The following is a 16,160-nucleotide window of genomic DNA, read 5'->3' as shown; positions in this document are numbered from 1 at the left end:
ATCAACGTATTTTTGACATCGCTTGTAATATAGAAATTAAGCTACTATTTATTATCAGAAAATTGTTAACATTTAGGCATTTTTAAAAGCGTCTTGAGCGCATTTTTATTTTGTTTCGGTGTAATTGACTACATGACAATTCCCTCTAAACATGGCAACCGCGACCGATCGCGCTTAGCACAAATTCCCCATTTTAGTCCGCCTTTCTATTTCCATAAACGACAGTACTGTTCAGGGTCACTGAGAGTGGCAGCGACAGTACCAGTCGTACCTACATGTGTACCCAGCGATAGCTCAAAGATGCGCAGGAGCTTTACACTGTGCCGGGGTGCTCGGGGCTGCCTTAGTCGGAGATGGGATGTGTCTGTTCCCCACTTAAGGTAATTTATATTTTGCGGTTAATCAGCTTGTAGGTTTTTTAAGAGGAATGACCTTTCGGAGAGAAGGGGATGTACAGTACTCCCGTAACGTGGGAGGGAGAAAGGCAGTAACTTGACTTGGGCTCCCGAGTTTTAGATTTTTCGAACAAGCTGACTCGTAGAGCCACAGTGCTGCCATGTGAAAGACCCTTGCCCTCACATTTGCAGAAGGGCTTCCCATTTCCTAGGATTGACAGCCCCTATTTGCTATAGAAGACCCTTCCCGAATATCAAGCACGAGAATTAGCGAGATGCATCCCCTCCTAACAGTAATGACGAATCAGCCATGACAGATGTCAGTGTATATGAAGTGTATTAATGACTAGTGTTGTTACATATTACCGCTTGATTATTGCCAATCAAACTATTTTGGAGTGACCTTTTTTATGAAACACTAAATTACTTCATTCTGCTTCTGAATTAGTGCATTGTGATAAACAAATGCATATCTGCTCCCAAATGAGTACATTACGATCAACAAATGTGAATATAATGTTAAATGATTCCGTAGATTTAAAACAGCCTTTCTTTTTAGAAAAAAAGTACAGTGATCTGCGAAAGGGAATACAGGACCTTCTTTTTTTATGTTGCTGGTTACCCCTGACTTAACAAAAACCGACCGTTCTAAGCGTGGCTCAACATCTCAGGGATGACTGTTAAATATATTGGTAACACATAGCGGCCATGGAGGTTCCACAAAGGGTGTTCTTAGTTGCAAGTCTTCATGAGATAGATGCATGTGATGTGCTTCTGGCTGCACTAATATATACATTCAGCAGTCCATCATTTAACAGTTTTTTAAAATGTCATAAACTGCTTTAAGAAGAGAGTGAGGCAGTGCATGGAGTGCTTGTCTTGGCTGTGTTTTGGGAAAATCTCCATGGGACAAGGGTCGAACCAGAGCTAAATATTGGATCTAACCCTGCTTATCTTGCTCACTTCCAGGTGCATTAGCATGTATGGCAGTTTCAGAGGATATACATATTGCATCAATTGTAAGCTATCTCCAGCACTTATCAGAAGGTTACCGTTATCAATTTCAGCAAATAAGATGAAAACCTGTCTTCTACTCATTCAAGTAGAACTTGTTAATCAATCAAGATTGTCTCCCCTTTAATTTAAAAATTTCTAATTTTGTGTCACTTTAAGGATAAACTACCCCGTAATATATGGAAAAGAAATATGTGACTGGTTAGCAGGTTAATTTATTGTTAGAAGGTTTTCACATTTTTTGGTGTCATGATTTAATATTGCTTTTTTGTGTAAGACTCATAGTGGTGTCTTGCTTGAGAGTGTGCCCATTGAGGTGACATCTCTTGAACTAACACTGCTTCTAGTTACTCAGCATTGTCCCTCTTTCTGGCGAGACCCCTATGTGCCACCTGATACTGATACTGATACAGCTACCTCCATCAAACAACTGGTCTAAAGATATAGCTTTACTCCACTATTAAATTAATTTTAATATCCGGTTTAAGTTCTGTGATATAAAATTGGATCAGTAATGGGGTGATTTGACGCAGCTGGCTGTAGGGGTAGCCCCAGAAAGAGAATCTCCATGTACCTGCTCTCATGCAAGGACCATTCACCTATGTGCACTGTTGCTTCGCCTCCACTCCAGAACTACTGTCCCATCTCGCTACTCCTGTTTCCTGCCAAAATCCTGGAGAAGGCCATCAACCTCTAACTCCTCTAAAACCTGAAGTGAAACAACCTACTGTTGCTACTACTACTACTGAGGCAGTAGTTGTTGCGACCGTAGCCTAGGCTACGGAGCTCAGCGGCGAGGTACCTGTGGGAGTCCAGTGGGCCTGGGTTGCTGGTGCTGGGCACGGTCCAGGTGCTGCTGCTTTCATTAAGTAGGTCCTGGGAGGTGGGGAGTGGCGCTGAGGAGGCAGGAGTGGGAGGGCAAAAAAAAAGTCTAAGTTTGACGGCGGCGAGAAAATTGATGGCAAGGCTCCCAGGGGCACTGGAGGCCATGGCGCTGTCTTGGGGGCTCTGATTCCAGCACTTACTGCTGCTGGCTGGCTGGCTGGAGGAGGTGACTGACCTCTGGGGAGAAGGATTGGACCATAATCTCAGCTATGCCCACCTCCTTTTTGGGTCATAACCCCACACAATCCAAACCTTGCCTGGGTCTATCTTCACCCAGAGTCCTCCTTACAGAGCCCATCCAACCACCACCATGCACATCCCACATAACTACACAGTGAGCTGCCTGGCTTCTCTAATCCTTCTCACGGACTCTGTTCCCATTGGCGGGGAACTTATCTGTTTTGCATGGTCTATTTCCTCCAAAATCAACTCCATACCATACGTTGATCAGTCATGTACCTCTAACGGAATGATCTCGCACCAGATCACTATATCATAGCTTCCTGTAGCAGGGGTATAGCTACCTGCCAATTACTACGCATTATTGGTGGAGGGTACGACCCATGTTTGGTGGTAGCTTCCAGCACTCTTTTCTCACTTGTAATTCCTGAAGATCCATATCAATAACGTGATCTTCAAGATAGTTGCCATTCTCACAGTGCTCTGGCTACCCCTCTATAGTGTAGGGGTGGCAGAATTAGCGTAGTCGCGCTACGCAAAGCACTGCAAAACGGTAAAAAATCTCCACGAGCACGCAGAGTTCCGCGAACACGCAGAATTGCTTGTTCCGCCCGTTCGTGATGCTTTTTCCTGGTCGCGAATGTGCTCGGGAGGAAATATCTCGCGAACACTCATTTTGAAAGCGCGAACAAGCCAAAAATTTCTGCGGATCGCGGAATTTTTGGTAATTCCGCGTTCTCCGCGGAATGCGAAATTACCCAAATTCCACAAGCGGAACGGAATTTACCGCCCAGGCCTACTATAGTGACTATACTCAGTTACAAAATTGTCTTTTATACACTTCAAATTGTTCTATTTGCTTCATGATGTGCTTGCTCATATTTCCAAATGTGCCTGTACTTACCTATAGTTGTACAAACAGGTATAACCACAGAGTCATTGTGCGACGCCCTACTATAGTCAGTTTGGTTCCCAACTCAAACGGCTCCTGGGGTTAGCTCTATCTTTATAACTTGCCCCCTGATGCTATCCAAAGGGCGTAGCTTATTGCTTCGATGCACCTATGCTCAGCCTCACATGTCCTCCACAGTGTATCCAAATGTTTTTATCTCTACAATTCCCTCCTTATAAGATGGGTATTTACTCTCATTTTTCTCTACACCGGTCCCCTTTCTTTCTTAACTTCTTTCTTCTCTTTCCTCTCTTTCCCCCCCTTCTTCCCTTGCCCCCCTTCTCCCACCCCTTCCCCCCCACTCTCCCCTTCCTCTCCAGGGGTGTGGAATTTAATAAAATATCTACTTGTCCATGGGGCAGGTTGCATCATAAATCTACTTGTCCTGTAACAAAATCCACTCGTCCCTTTGGTGCCATATAGTGCGGCGACAAATTATGGCAGCAATCTCATTATATAAGAGCTCTGATATAGCCTCTCTGATTATGCCAGGGCTCATACCTTAGTAGTGTTTGAATACTTGCAATCCCCCTATGTTGCAGTGTTTCCGCAGATCTACATTCTGGGGCTGAAGGTAGTGGTAAACAGTAGTTCCAGGGATAGAATGCCCTTTTGAGTCTGTGCAAACCTACTAACTTGCATGTTTTAAGGGTTTTCAACAACTCTTCTCTAATCTTCTTCCATACTGAGAAATGTTAGAAATTTACTCCTGACAATGGCAGACGTAAATCTTCTTCCAGAGTTGGGAAAAAAGTGGTTGGAGGCAAAGTGAACTTGTAAACACTCAGATTTTCACATGAGCAAATAAATCTACACATGCATATTTGCTCATGCTAAAATGCAGTTCACAAATATTTTCTAGGAGTACTATTTCTTGTCCAACTTCTGTAAATTCTTCGGAATTCACGAAAGCTGTATAGCTGCACTTAATGCAAGGACATATACCATGGGTGCACTTTTGAGACTTTCTTTAATAATTGGGCCCCTAATTTGGTCTGCCGTTGAACGTGACCTTTTGTGTTTATTAAAATTCTGTCTCTCTCTTTCTGTGTATCGGCTGGCTTCACTGTGACTGACAGCATTCTGCTCTTTCACATGGAGCAAATCGGAGCACAAAGTAGTTTTATTCAGTGCCAGTAACTACTGTGGCAGGGTGTGCGTTTTGATACCAAAATCAATTTTTGCTGTTGCCAATGTTTGTTATAGTGGTGAGGGGCCGGCAGCTCCCTCACCAACAAGGTTTTACAAAAACCATACCAAAACAAGTCACACATTGACAAAACTGAAAAGTGGACCACTAATTTCAGACCTACTGGCTTTGCCAATGCTTGTTCATTTGTGTTTCCCACAATCTTATTGACACTGGTTGCACTGATTTTCCATTATGAATAATTTTGGAAAATACTAGCATGCATTAAGACATGTTAGTAAATGATTCTGCAAAGAAATGGTACCTGAAATTTTACAGTAGTTTAGCAAAATGTTTTTTTTCCTGCTCTCATTTTTTTATGAACATTTTATTTTGAAAGCAAAGAATCATCGATCTTGCTTTTAAGCTTCTGCAAATATTTGCATCAAATCAGAGAGCATTCTAGGAGCATTATACATAGCCTCATATTGCTAAACTTTGAAAACGTGTGTACACATTTTTATACTGGAACCACTGTCGGTGCTTACAACATTTACTTAGAGCCCTCACCCTAATAATAAAGGCTTTCAATTGATGAACATGAATACAAGTTTGAACAGCAGTAACATATGGACAAATATATTACCTTAGCTGCAGAAAGTGCCCTTCCTTGATCCATAATGTGGTACTGCAAACTGCCAGCCAAAGGGTTTCTGCTGCAGGGGGTTGGGCCTACTTGTCCTAAGGATAAAATACACATAAAACTTGTTGTCATTGACCCCAAACAATATGTCCTGGGTGTAGGAATTCCACATCCCTGCTATCCCTTCTACGCCACTCTTTGCAAACGCCATCACTGCCCGAGCGTGACCCCTTTGTCCCCCCTCATCCCACCCAGGGTGGGCATTGCTACCCATCCTTCACTCACTCAACAACTATTGACACATCCTGCAAGCTCTTCCATCCATGCATACTATAAAGATATCGCTTAACGTGAAGGGTTTAAATCACCCCATGAAGTGCCAAAAAAGTCTAGACTATCTACACAAACTTAAAGGTGACTTGATCCTGCTACAGGAAACACAAGGAAGCCAACCTTCCATGTAAAAAAGTGGGTCAGTGATCTCCCCTGTGCCCCAGCCATCAAAAAGAAAAACAGTCTCCTTACTCTTATCTCCAGCGCCTCTCGCTTACGAATTATCTCCTCGGAAATGGATCTGGAAGGTAGATGGTTATTAACAAGACTCCATATAAACAACACCGAAATCTATGTTGTGAACATTTATGCCCCTAACAATGATCTCCCAGTATTCTTGTCTCAAATAAAAAGATGTCACTTATCCCAGGCAACTCTAGAATTATTGTTGGCGGAGATTTTATCCTGCTTTTGGATAGTATCCTGGACAGAAACTCCACCTGCTCCTTTAGACCGAACTAGTCATACAAACAGATGCCTAGCTTATGCAATACCCATTGGCTCAAGGGCATGTGGAGACCGTTTAATCCCAGGCTTTGAAAAATCATAAAAATTTTACTAGACCTGCAGATCTAGCAAATAATCTACTTTACCTAACTATAATGCTCTTGATCCACTGGGTTTAAATTATGTGATCCTGGGCAAATATTGCAAATTTACCGAGGTGCCATTTTCTTCTTTATCACATGAGAGCACCTTCAAATGCGCAAGTTTAGCGTGTCTTCTGTATAATTAAACTCTTTTTTTGATTTAATAGACTAAACATTTGCTCCATATACACTACACAATATGCCCCATAAAGGCTACACAAGACCGCTGACTTTCCTCTTAGTTCATTAACCGCATTGTCATCACGGCGGGGGCAGGCATGTTTTCCAAATCATGTTTAAAAACTATTACTTTTAATAAATACATACCTGAAGCATGAAGTGGTAGCATGCTTATTTGCAATTAGCAGATTTTCCATTGAAATGGCCACAACATTTCCCTATGACGTTGTTTTACTTATAAAACTATATAGTTTATAATGTTTGGAAATCGAGTTTCGGCAAATATTTGTTATTTGCACATCACCAGGTATTTATTAAAAGTGATAGTTTTAAACATGATTTGAGAAACATTCCTGCCCCTGCCCTGATGACAATGCAGTTAATAAACTAAGAGGCAAGTGAGTGGTCATGTGTATCCTATATGTGGCTAGATTTGTATTCTGTATGGAGCAAAAGTTTACTCTAATAAATCAAACAAAAGTGTTTTTTTGCAGCAGACATGTTGAACTCGCATATTTGAAGGTACGCTCGTTGTGTTGAAGCAAATGCCACTACTGGATGCAACATGATCTTTCATGGATAAAAATGGATCCATTTTAACACCATTCCTTTGGGCATGGGGGCAGGACCTTTCTTCCCCACCCTTTCCTTCCCCCAGTTATCCTCTCACCTATCCACCTTCTCCCCTTCCCTCCACCCTATCTTTCCTCGCTTCCCCCACCTCTCTCTCTTAACACCTTTATCTTTCCGCTTCTTGCATTTTTAAACCTTGATACTAGATTGGGGTAACCTACCAAAATGTATGCCTTTTTGCTGCATCAGACGTACCTCTAGCTATCTCATAATAATTGTGCTATTATGATGATACAACAAAAGTCTTTGGTATACCTTATGCTAAATACCATACCCCACTACGCGATAGGACTTCCTTTCTCTCCTTTTGTATTACCTTTGTATTGGTTTAAAAAAGTTCAATAACAATGATTTGAAATTAAAGAAATGGCCACCAACTCTCCCACTGACATGTAGTTTTACTAATAAAACTATATGACGTATAAATGATAATGTATGGAGATTTAGGTTCAGCAAATATTTATATTTTTCCACAATCACCAATTAAAGTGTTCTTTTTTTGTTTTGATCCTGTTAATCTTTGTTTCCATCCACTTCATAATTTAAAAAGTGTTTTCCTAACTAATAAAATATATTTTCAAATATTTGTACAGTTAATTTACAAGCTACTTAAATGTTGTGTGTTAGCACAAAAACTGACATCCTACAAACTTTGATGTGACACTGCCTGTACCTTAGCACGATTGTCAGACAGATCACTTAATTTTTTTCTCAGACTACAAAGTTAGAGGATTTTGTAAACACCAATCTCCATTATAAAATGAGAAGCAAGTTGTAGGAAGACATAAGGTGACATTTGACCTTTGTCTTTGAACCCACAGTAAATTTGACTAGACAAAAACAAGATTTAAAGGTATCTTTATTTCTCATTCATTTTCTGAATGAACAAAACACCCGTTCTTTTTCAGCTCGAGTCGCTCAGCCCTAAAAATAGCTTGCCCTGATCAAATCTGACTCACCATAGCGAGTGGGTGAGTAGATTTCTCAAGGCTTGCAAGATGTAGTGCTCATCTTCAGAGATCTTAAGTTTTCCTGATTAGTAAGAATTAACTTGGAGAACAATTGGATGTTGTTTAAGTTGCATTCCTTTATTCCGGTGTTTTCTTTTCTATGTGGTACATTTTATAGATGAAATTAGGTTGGTGTTCCTTCATTCCTCCCCATGTAGCTTAAATATTGTAAAAATTAGCCATGTAACTGAACTGTAGTGGTCGTAGAACTCCACTGTGTACAAACAACATTTACATCTCTCCTCATTGCTTATTCCTTTCTGCTCCATAATCATGGTAGCACAAAACATTACTTACATTTCATCTAAAGACATCTTTTCAGTTTTAATCCATGGCTAAATAAGAAACGCCTTTCATCAGAACTTGGTGATAGAACTGGCCTCGTTAAGACCTTCGTTTTTATTTTCCGGTGACGGTGGTGTATCTGTAAATGAATGTCCATACAGATGTCTCTACCTTTCTCTGATTTTGTTTTCACTCATCTTGTACCTTCCTTTCAGTCATACATGGCACTTAATGACACCAATTCAGGCAAAAAGGGAACAACTCCATTACCTCAATTCTGCCTAATGTATGAATCCTGGCAGTTCTTCTGAAACACCATTTATCTTGGAGTCCCCTTTTCATCCGGAACTCTCCTAATAACGAAGAGAGTTTGGTTCTCTGAAACACACCTTTCTATTTCAGGAATCTGGGACACCTTTCAGAATAGCCTCAAAGCTCCCGGGTTACTCTTTAACTGTATGTTTTTCTAGGGGCTTTTGGACACAGGTATTAATCAGGGTTCCCTTTAAAATCTGTGACTCCTGGACTCTACCCCTTCTTCACTTCTACGCCTTACTCCCATCTTCCTTTTGACTTCTTCACATTTGTTTCACCTCAGCACTAGCATTCCTACAATGTTAGCACTGGTGCTAAGTTTAAACCCTTCTGCACAAAAGTTCTCTTAAAGACATCCATTATACAGGAACATACACAAATTAAGAGCACTGAGACCTGCATCTCCCATCTAACAAAGAGCGCTATACTGTACTGAAGGCAACTTGAAGTCAATTCCCGTGACTCTACCAGTAGATCAGCATTACTCCAGGAGTAACAGTTGCATCCTTACAAATACTACAATCATTGTCCTCATAGGGGTTGGTTATAAACCCTGGTGTTAATAGAATCCCTGTATACATTTGTATTCATTTTTATTTATTCGGGACTTTCTATACTACCATGGACTTGGTCCCACAGAATGCAGTAGCGCTTCATAGGCATAAATGAGGCAACAGTTAAATATATATCTAGCAGGAGTTCTAGCAAATGGTAACATCTGGCAGCTATGTGCATAACGTTTCCAGGGGCAAACACTGCCTGATAGGTAAAAGCTTCCTGAAACAATAAATGATCAGAAAAAACTTAACCAGCAGTTATGCTTTGCTGTAAACCATCTGCCCTCACCTGCTTATGTTAATAATCCGAGGGCCTGCACTGAAGAGTCCCAGACAGGAACTTTTTCCGATCTCCAAAAATGATTTAACAACTCCTTTCTCTGACTTGCTTTTGTGTGAAATGTATTTTTCCATCTTAAACTTGGCACTTTGTACTGTTTTGTGCATTGGTGCATTGGTGTATCTGTAGTTACAATGTTGGAAGCTTTAATGGTATTTCATTGATACAAAGAAAATCGAGTTAGGTAAACAGTAGATCTCTTTGTCGAGCCCTTCCTGTCAAGACTAGAAGTGGACTCCAATGAACAATGTATTTTCTGCATCTTTGCAAAGAAATTATTCCCATTTCAAGAAACAATTGTTTCATTGTATGATTAGCTATGTCACCCATACTGTTTTAATTTCAGAGGGTAACCCTCTGGGTCCCCTTTACCTCTCTCATCCCTGTGAATATCGCATCTTTTTAATTCCGCCACCACATATTATTGGTTATGATTTTCTTGTTAATATGTTGTTTAATGAATTTCCTGCCTATAATCTTGAGATTTTTACCTAATGCCTATTGTGTGTGTTTTATGAGTGAAGTCCTCACCCTTTTATGTGTTCCTCATTATTTAAATCTGCATTCATGTAGCATCAACTTGATTGCAGTTTCATGTGAGGAGATCAGGCAAACAACCCTTTTAGGACAAAAACCACTGCCCACACACTGCGTTAGGAAAACAAGCTTACTCTTATTCAAAACTTTGGAACATTAAAAGATTAATCTACATCACAACCAATGAAAAGCTGCATATAAATGGCCACGATTAATTAAAGGTGATATAATAAGTTCTGCATAATCCAATTATAGGACATTGGGTTACTGGTTGAAGGGGATTAAACCCTACTCAAGCAACAACCACAATTATTGTCAGGGTGAAACACTAGCAAACCCCAAATTAACCTGTGCTTAACCCTCTGGTAGGTCGGCACAAAAGCAGTGAGGCTTTACTTGGAGTCAGTGTGGAAAGTATTTATGCCGTTATTTATCAATGGTGTAACCCAGATACGTTCAGAACTTGAGGATAGGTACGTTAAATGAGCAATGGTTCTGCAACAAAAGAAAAATACAATATTCTCCTCTTAGGTCCTCACAGACGGCAGGACTTCAATAAATGAAAAAATAATAAAGAAAGTCTGTAAAAACACTGATTTTTACAAAATCAAACCAATCGCATCAAATAGTATGATTAGCTATTATAAGAGAAAATCTTTTGAAATGAAGTGAAAAAGCACAAGACATATAGACAAAAAACATAATTGAACAAACTCCACTTTTTACATACACACACCCACCCACCCACCTATGGTTATAAGATCTCACCATACAGTAAAAAAAAAAAATAAGTCACTGTAAACAAAGGTTAATGTGATATTATTAGGTATGGTAAATATATATATTTATTTATATGTCATAAAATATATACACACACATACTCTAAGGCCATAGAATGTATATACACAAACACACATATATTAATTCAGGGGCCAGAGAACATTGAGATTCCCAAAAGGTTCAAATCTGACCACTGTTGAAGCTTGATTTTGCAAACCTGCTATAATCTCCACAGTGATAGAAGAAATGTTCATCCTTAACATTATTAACATATATTTGTATATATATATGTATACACACACACACACACACACCCACACACACACACAAGATTCTAAGATACAGTAAAAAAACAACTCACTGAAAACTAAGGTTAATATGAGATTATTAGGAATGGTAATAAAATCTTAGCTTCCGTTAAAAAAAAAAACCACAACCTAGAAATCCACAGAATAAACAAAAGTTTAAAGTGACGTTATAGTTGGGTGATAAAATAAGATAACAATTTATGTTTAAAAAACACTGGAATTCGTCAGTTTTAGTTTATTGACTAACTTGAACCCTCCACAAACTGCTTTATCCCCATCATATTACATCACTCATTTCATGTTACATGCCCATTTGCCCCTCAGACACTCAACTCATATTTCCCTTATTATTTTCCATGTTTATGTTTTTCCGGCACTTGCCGCTCAAGCGCCACATCCATGGTATTGCAGTACCATGGAAGCTTCCTCTGGAGAATCTTGCCTGTACTGCAGTACAATGGAGTGAAACTTGAGTGGCGGTTCTCGCTGGAGGCCCGTGGTACCTCACCCGACAGATGTCAGGGAGTCAGGGGTTTTCCTACCTGCCCCTTTAACTTATTTGAATTTGTTTTATACGGGACACAAGGACCAAATGATTTTGGTATAAATGGTGAGGTCCCTATGGATCCTGTGTGCGTTCTGCACAAAATTATAGCTTACTTTGAAAACGCTAGCTGGTCTTCATGTCACCTGCCCATGTCCATCTCAGACATACCAGTCTGAGTTTACTTCTTTTCTCTACCTCTGGCAGGCTGGTGGAGGTACTAGTAGTTGTTGCCTGTCGTTAGCTGTCGAATCTGTGCAGGACTTTTCGGCCAGTACTTTGTTCATCTTTGCCAGCTGGACACCTGGGATGCCTGCACCCCAATGTAGAAAGAATATACTATAGGATTGGCTGAACCTTCTTCTACATTTTGGGTATTCCCTTGATCCTTTTGATCCAATTACTGCAGGATCGGTCCAAAATTTACTCAGCAGTTCAGATTGTTTTACCCACTCATTTCGTACCTGCCCACGAGACACGTTTTTCTAAATTCAGTCCTGTGAAGTGATTTCAGGGCAAGTTTGCCCATTCCTGAGAGTACATTCTTACTCCACCACATCGGGATCTGAGGAAATGCCCTCAGATGGATTGCATCCTTCCTCACAGGACCCAAAGAATCTGCCTACCTCCCTTCACGTTAGAACCCAAGAGTAGCATCGCCGGCATCCCGTAAGCATCATCCCTCATCCCCACCTTGTTCAACACCTACATGACGCCCCTTTCCAACATCATCAGAATCCATGGCATCAACATAATCTCCTACGCAGACGACACCCAGCTCATCCTCTCACTCTCAGAAGATCCCTTGACCACCATGACCAGCTTCCACAACTGCATGAAGAGCGTCGCTGACTGAATGAAGACAAACTTCATAAAGCTTAACTCGGACAAGACCAAAGTGCTGATCTTCGGAAACAAACTCGGACCCACACCCTCACAGACCGATCACGTCTGCAACTTCTGCATCATCCTAGACCATAAAATCACCATGAAACACCAAATCACCTGCTTCCACAATCTTTGCATGCTCCGAAAGGTCTTCAGATGGCTCCTAGTTGACACCAAGAAAACCGTCACCTAAGCCCTGGTCACCAACCGTCTCGACTACAGTAAAGCGTTCTATGCTGGAATCTCCACCCAACTCCTGAGAAGACTCCAGACTATTCGGATACTGATACACGCCTACCAGGCCCTCCGTGATGAAGGATCAGCACACATCAACCACTGACTCAACTACCACCAACCCTACAGACACCTGCACTCCACCACCCTCGCATACACTCCTCACATCTGTCGAAGCTACAGCAGAAGTCGCTCCTTTTCCTACCTCACCGCCATGTTTTGAAACAACCTTCCCCTCCACCTCCGAACAGCATCCTCGCTCACGGAATTCAGAAAGGGACTCAAGACTTCGACTGACAGCAGCAGGATCCCAGCACCTGGATAACCTCAGGGGTGATTAGTTGCACTCTACATTCCTAACTGATTTATTGATCGATAGATTGATTACCATGTTTACCTGATACAAAAAGGATGGTGCATGAAAGTGGCATCCCCGTCTTATTTTTAGAGTCACAATTATGAACACCAACAGTATACACCTGCTATTGCAATTCCCAACCATTGTTTGGTGTTACCCACACCAGAATTGGGCTGGCACCTGATTTGTACACCAACTGTTTTGTAAACTGCCAATTTAACTGCTCAGTGAATTAATGCATGCGCTGCAGTAATCTGTGTGTGTCCTGCAAATCACAGGTTCAAATCACATTGAGATAGTTTTGGCATGTCTTCCTTCTGAGGTCAACTTAGTAAGGACTATGAAATAAAGTAATAGCAGTGCCCATTTTTAAAAACTTTGGGAGGTTCAACAAGGTGCGGGAGAGGGTTTTAGTGTTATTGAAAATCAAAGGCAATCTTCTAGCAATGCAATGAAAATTTCCTACCTGTACCTGCCTGTCCTGCTATTTTTGTTAGGCCTTAGGTTAAGTTTTCAAGCGTCTGTGCTTCCCTCTCTTGCTTCTAGCTCTATCACTTAATGTTATAAACTGCATGTCTTTAGTCTACTTCAGGCTGATCTTTGAAGGTGTCTATGTGATAGTGTGATCGAATTGACAAATGTTTTTAGTATGGTTTCATCTGGTTTCCTGGAAGGTTATCACCACTGCAGAAAAGCTAGTAATGTTTGTGCTCTGTATCCTTGTAACATTACATAGCTTTCTTCTATCGCCATTCTGATTTGTTTGACTTTGTGTCGTAAGTTGTGCTGTTACGTTGGTCTATTTAAATACATTTGTGTCTTTTCTAGGATTGAAGAAAATGCCCCGAGGTGGTTAAGTAGCAGCTCCATCTTCAGGAGCAGTAAAGATGTGGCGGATCCTCCCACAGAAGAGGGTACTGAGAAGGATTCTGTGACTGAAAAGGAACCACCAAAGAATGCCAAGGAGAACTTGATAAACCTTATTGGTGGCATGAAAGTGGAACTCAGTTCAAAGAAAAGATTGAGAGCCATGAAAGTGCCCAGAATCAGGGAGCAAACCACAGAGCAACAGAATGACCTTGAAAGCACAAGCAGCATGTTTCAGAAAGCCATCGAAGACAACATGGCCAAGAGGTAATCGGTCGGTCTTCTGTTTCTTTGAAATTTCAAATTGGTTCTCCATAAATGTTTTTATCTATAACCTATAACTCCTGTGTAAGGCAGTGAACTGACTACATTTTGCTGAGCAGAATTCACTGCAGAGTTTGTCTCAACACAGTTTTAAAGCAGAGGCAAGCGTGAAGCATTCCAGTTTATCCTTCTGATTGCAGCGCTCACGCGAGTCAAGCAAACTCATTGTACTTTAAATAAGAAAACCAATGCCAAGACAGTCACAAGCTACCAAGGAGCCCAATGAGCATGTGCAACTTTCCATGGATTCTCTTATGAGCACTGAAATGAGCACATGTGAATAAGGCTTTTCCACTGTACCACAGTAGTGAATATTTAGTGGTTGTTTGAGATGGAAATTGCCATTTAACTGAAGAAAGTCATGCTTCTTCAACAGCAGGAAGAGAGGGCTTCTGCAACTCCCCAGTGCTTAGATCAGCGGTACTCAAAGTGCGGCCCGCGGGCCAGTTGCGGCCCGACAGCCCTTTCCATGCGGCCCTCGAGTAAAACAACAGACAGTTGGCAATCAACTGCAATTCCGCCTGTTGTTATTCCTCGGGGGCCGCATTCAGAAGCATCCGCAAAACCAGTGCCTCGCAATTTTCGGCGGCGGGGCGGGGGGTGGGGGAGGGGGGCTTGAATCTTTAAGCTATAGGCAGAGTGGAGCTGATTTCGGGGGAGGGGGGGGCTGAATCTTTAAGCAATAGGCAGAGTGGCGCTGCAGGGCCTCTTAGAAGGGGTGAAACAGCGAGGCCTCATTAACATGTAAATGGTCTTTTAAAGACCTGTGAAGTGCTCGGGTGCGGCTGTGGCCCGGAAAGCTGTCTCATCCCGAGCTGCCACACAGGTGGTTAAATGATTGTACATAAATATTCCTTCTTGCCACATACTGCTCCAAGCCTCCAAGCAAAGATGTAAATAAACATGGGAAATGAAGCATAGTTTAATTGTCCACTGATGTTGCTGGACTGTGCTTGTTTTCCATTTTACAAAAATAAATGACAGTAAAATATTTTTAAAGTACGTTTGGCCCATATTCAGGGGGCTTGTATTTGTGGGCTGGCAACTGCCAAAGATCACCGATGACGCCAAAAATCAGCACACAGAATCTAATCTTCACCCAGTTACCACTTACAGGTCAGCATGGCCTGTAGAACTTGGCGGGTTTTAGAATGGGTGCATGTTTAATTTTCGTCACAAGGACAATGAGTTCTCAGACAGAGAGAGGCAGAGAGATGTAGAAGATGGAGGGAGAGGGAGGGAGGGAGACAGGGAGCGAGACAGAGGGGGGGAGACAGAGAGAGGGAACAGAGGGGGAGAGAGAGGGAGGGAGACAGCGAGAGGGAGGGAGACAGAGAGAGAGAGAGACCCAGAGGGAGGGAGAGAGGGAGGGAGACAGAGGGGGAGGGAGACAGAGGGACACAGAGGGAGACAGGGAGACAGAAAGAGGGAGACAGGGAGAGAGAGAGGGAGACAGGGAGAGAGAGAGAGAGGGAAACAGGGTGAGAGAGAGGGAAACCGGTGGGAACCCGCCCCCACCGGTGCGGCCCTCGGCCACAAACCACACTGTAAATTTGGCCCCCGAGAGAAAGTTTGTGAGTACCCCTGGCTTAGATGATCTCTGTTAATGAGAAAACATTGCTGCCTTCCTTTCTGTAATACAAAGCTGGCCCAGTTCTATATTGGATTTATTGGTACTTTAGGTAGTCTCGTTCACCCCCAGTCATACAGAGCTTTGACTCCTGACAGGTGGAGTTGAGTAAATACGAAAGTTCACCTGTATTCAGTGTAGATTGTGGGCAGTGGATCGGGTATGCTGACCACTTGTTACAGGTTTTGAGCTGAAATTCTGCTTTCAGTGCATTATAATAGTTTGGTGTACAGACACACATTTTTGAAG

At 41.8% G+C, this 16,160-nt stretch overlaps 1 protein-coding gene across 2 annotated transcripts in view; it reads left to right on the top strand.

The window, feature by feature from the left end:
- Positions 1-226: 226 nt before the first annotated feature.
- The window catches only part of MRPS31 (mitochondrial ribosomal protein S31), a 193,479-nt gene continuing 177,545 nt past the window's right edge, over positions 227-16,160 (top strand). For both annotated transcript variants that reach the window (XM_085621771.1, XM_085621770.1), the window contains exons 1-2: positions 227-380; positions 13,919-14,224. In XM_085621771.1, coding sequence (XP_085477897.1) covers positions 301-380; positions 13,919-14,224 — 386 coding nt within the window. In that variant the 5' untranslated portion in view covers positions 227-300. The remainder of the gene's footprint in view (positions 381-13,918; positions 14,225-16,160) is intronic.

Source organism: Triturus cristatus, chromosome 8, assembly GCF_964204655.1.
Source record: "Triturus cristatus chromosome 8, aTriCri1.1, whole genome shotgun sequence".
Taxonomy (NCBI): domain Eukaryota; kingdom Metazoa; phylum Chordata; class Amphibia; order Caudata; family Salamandridae; genus Triturus; species Triturus cristatus.
Note: the sequence above shows the minus strand (reverse complement) of the source record. Positions and strands in the feature narration are given on the sequence as shown.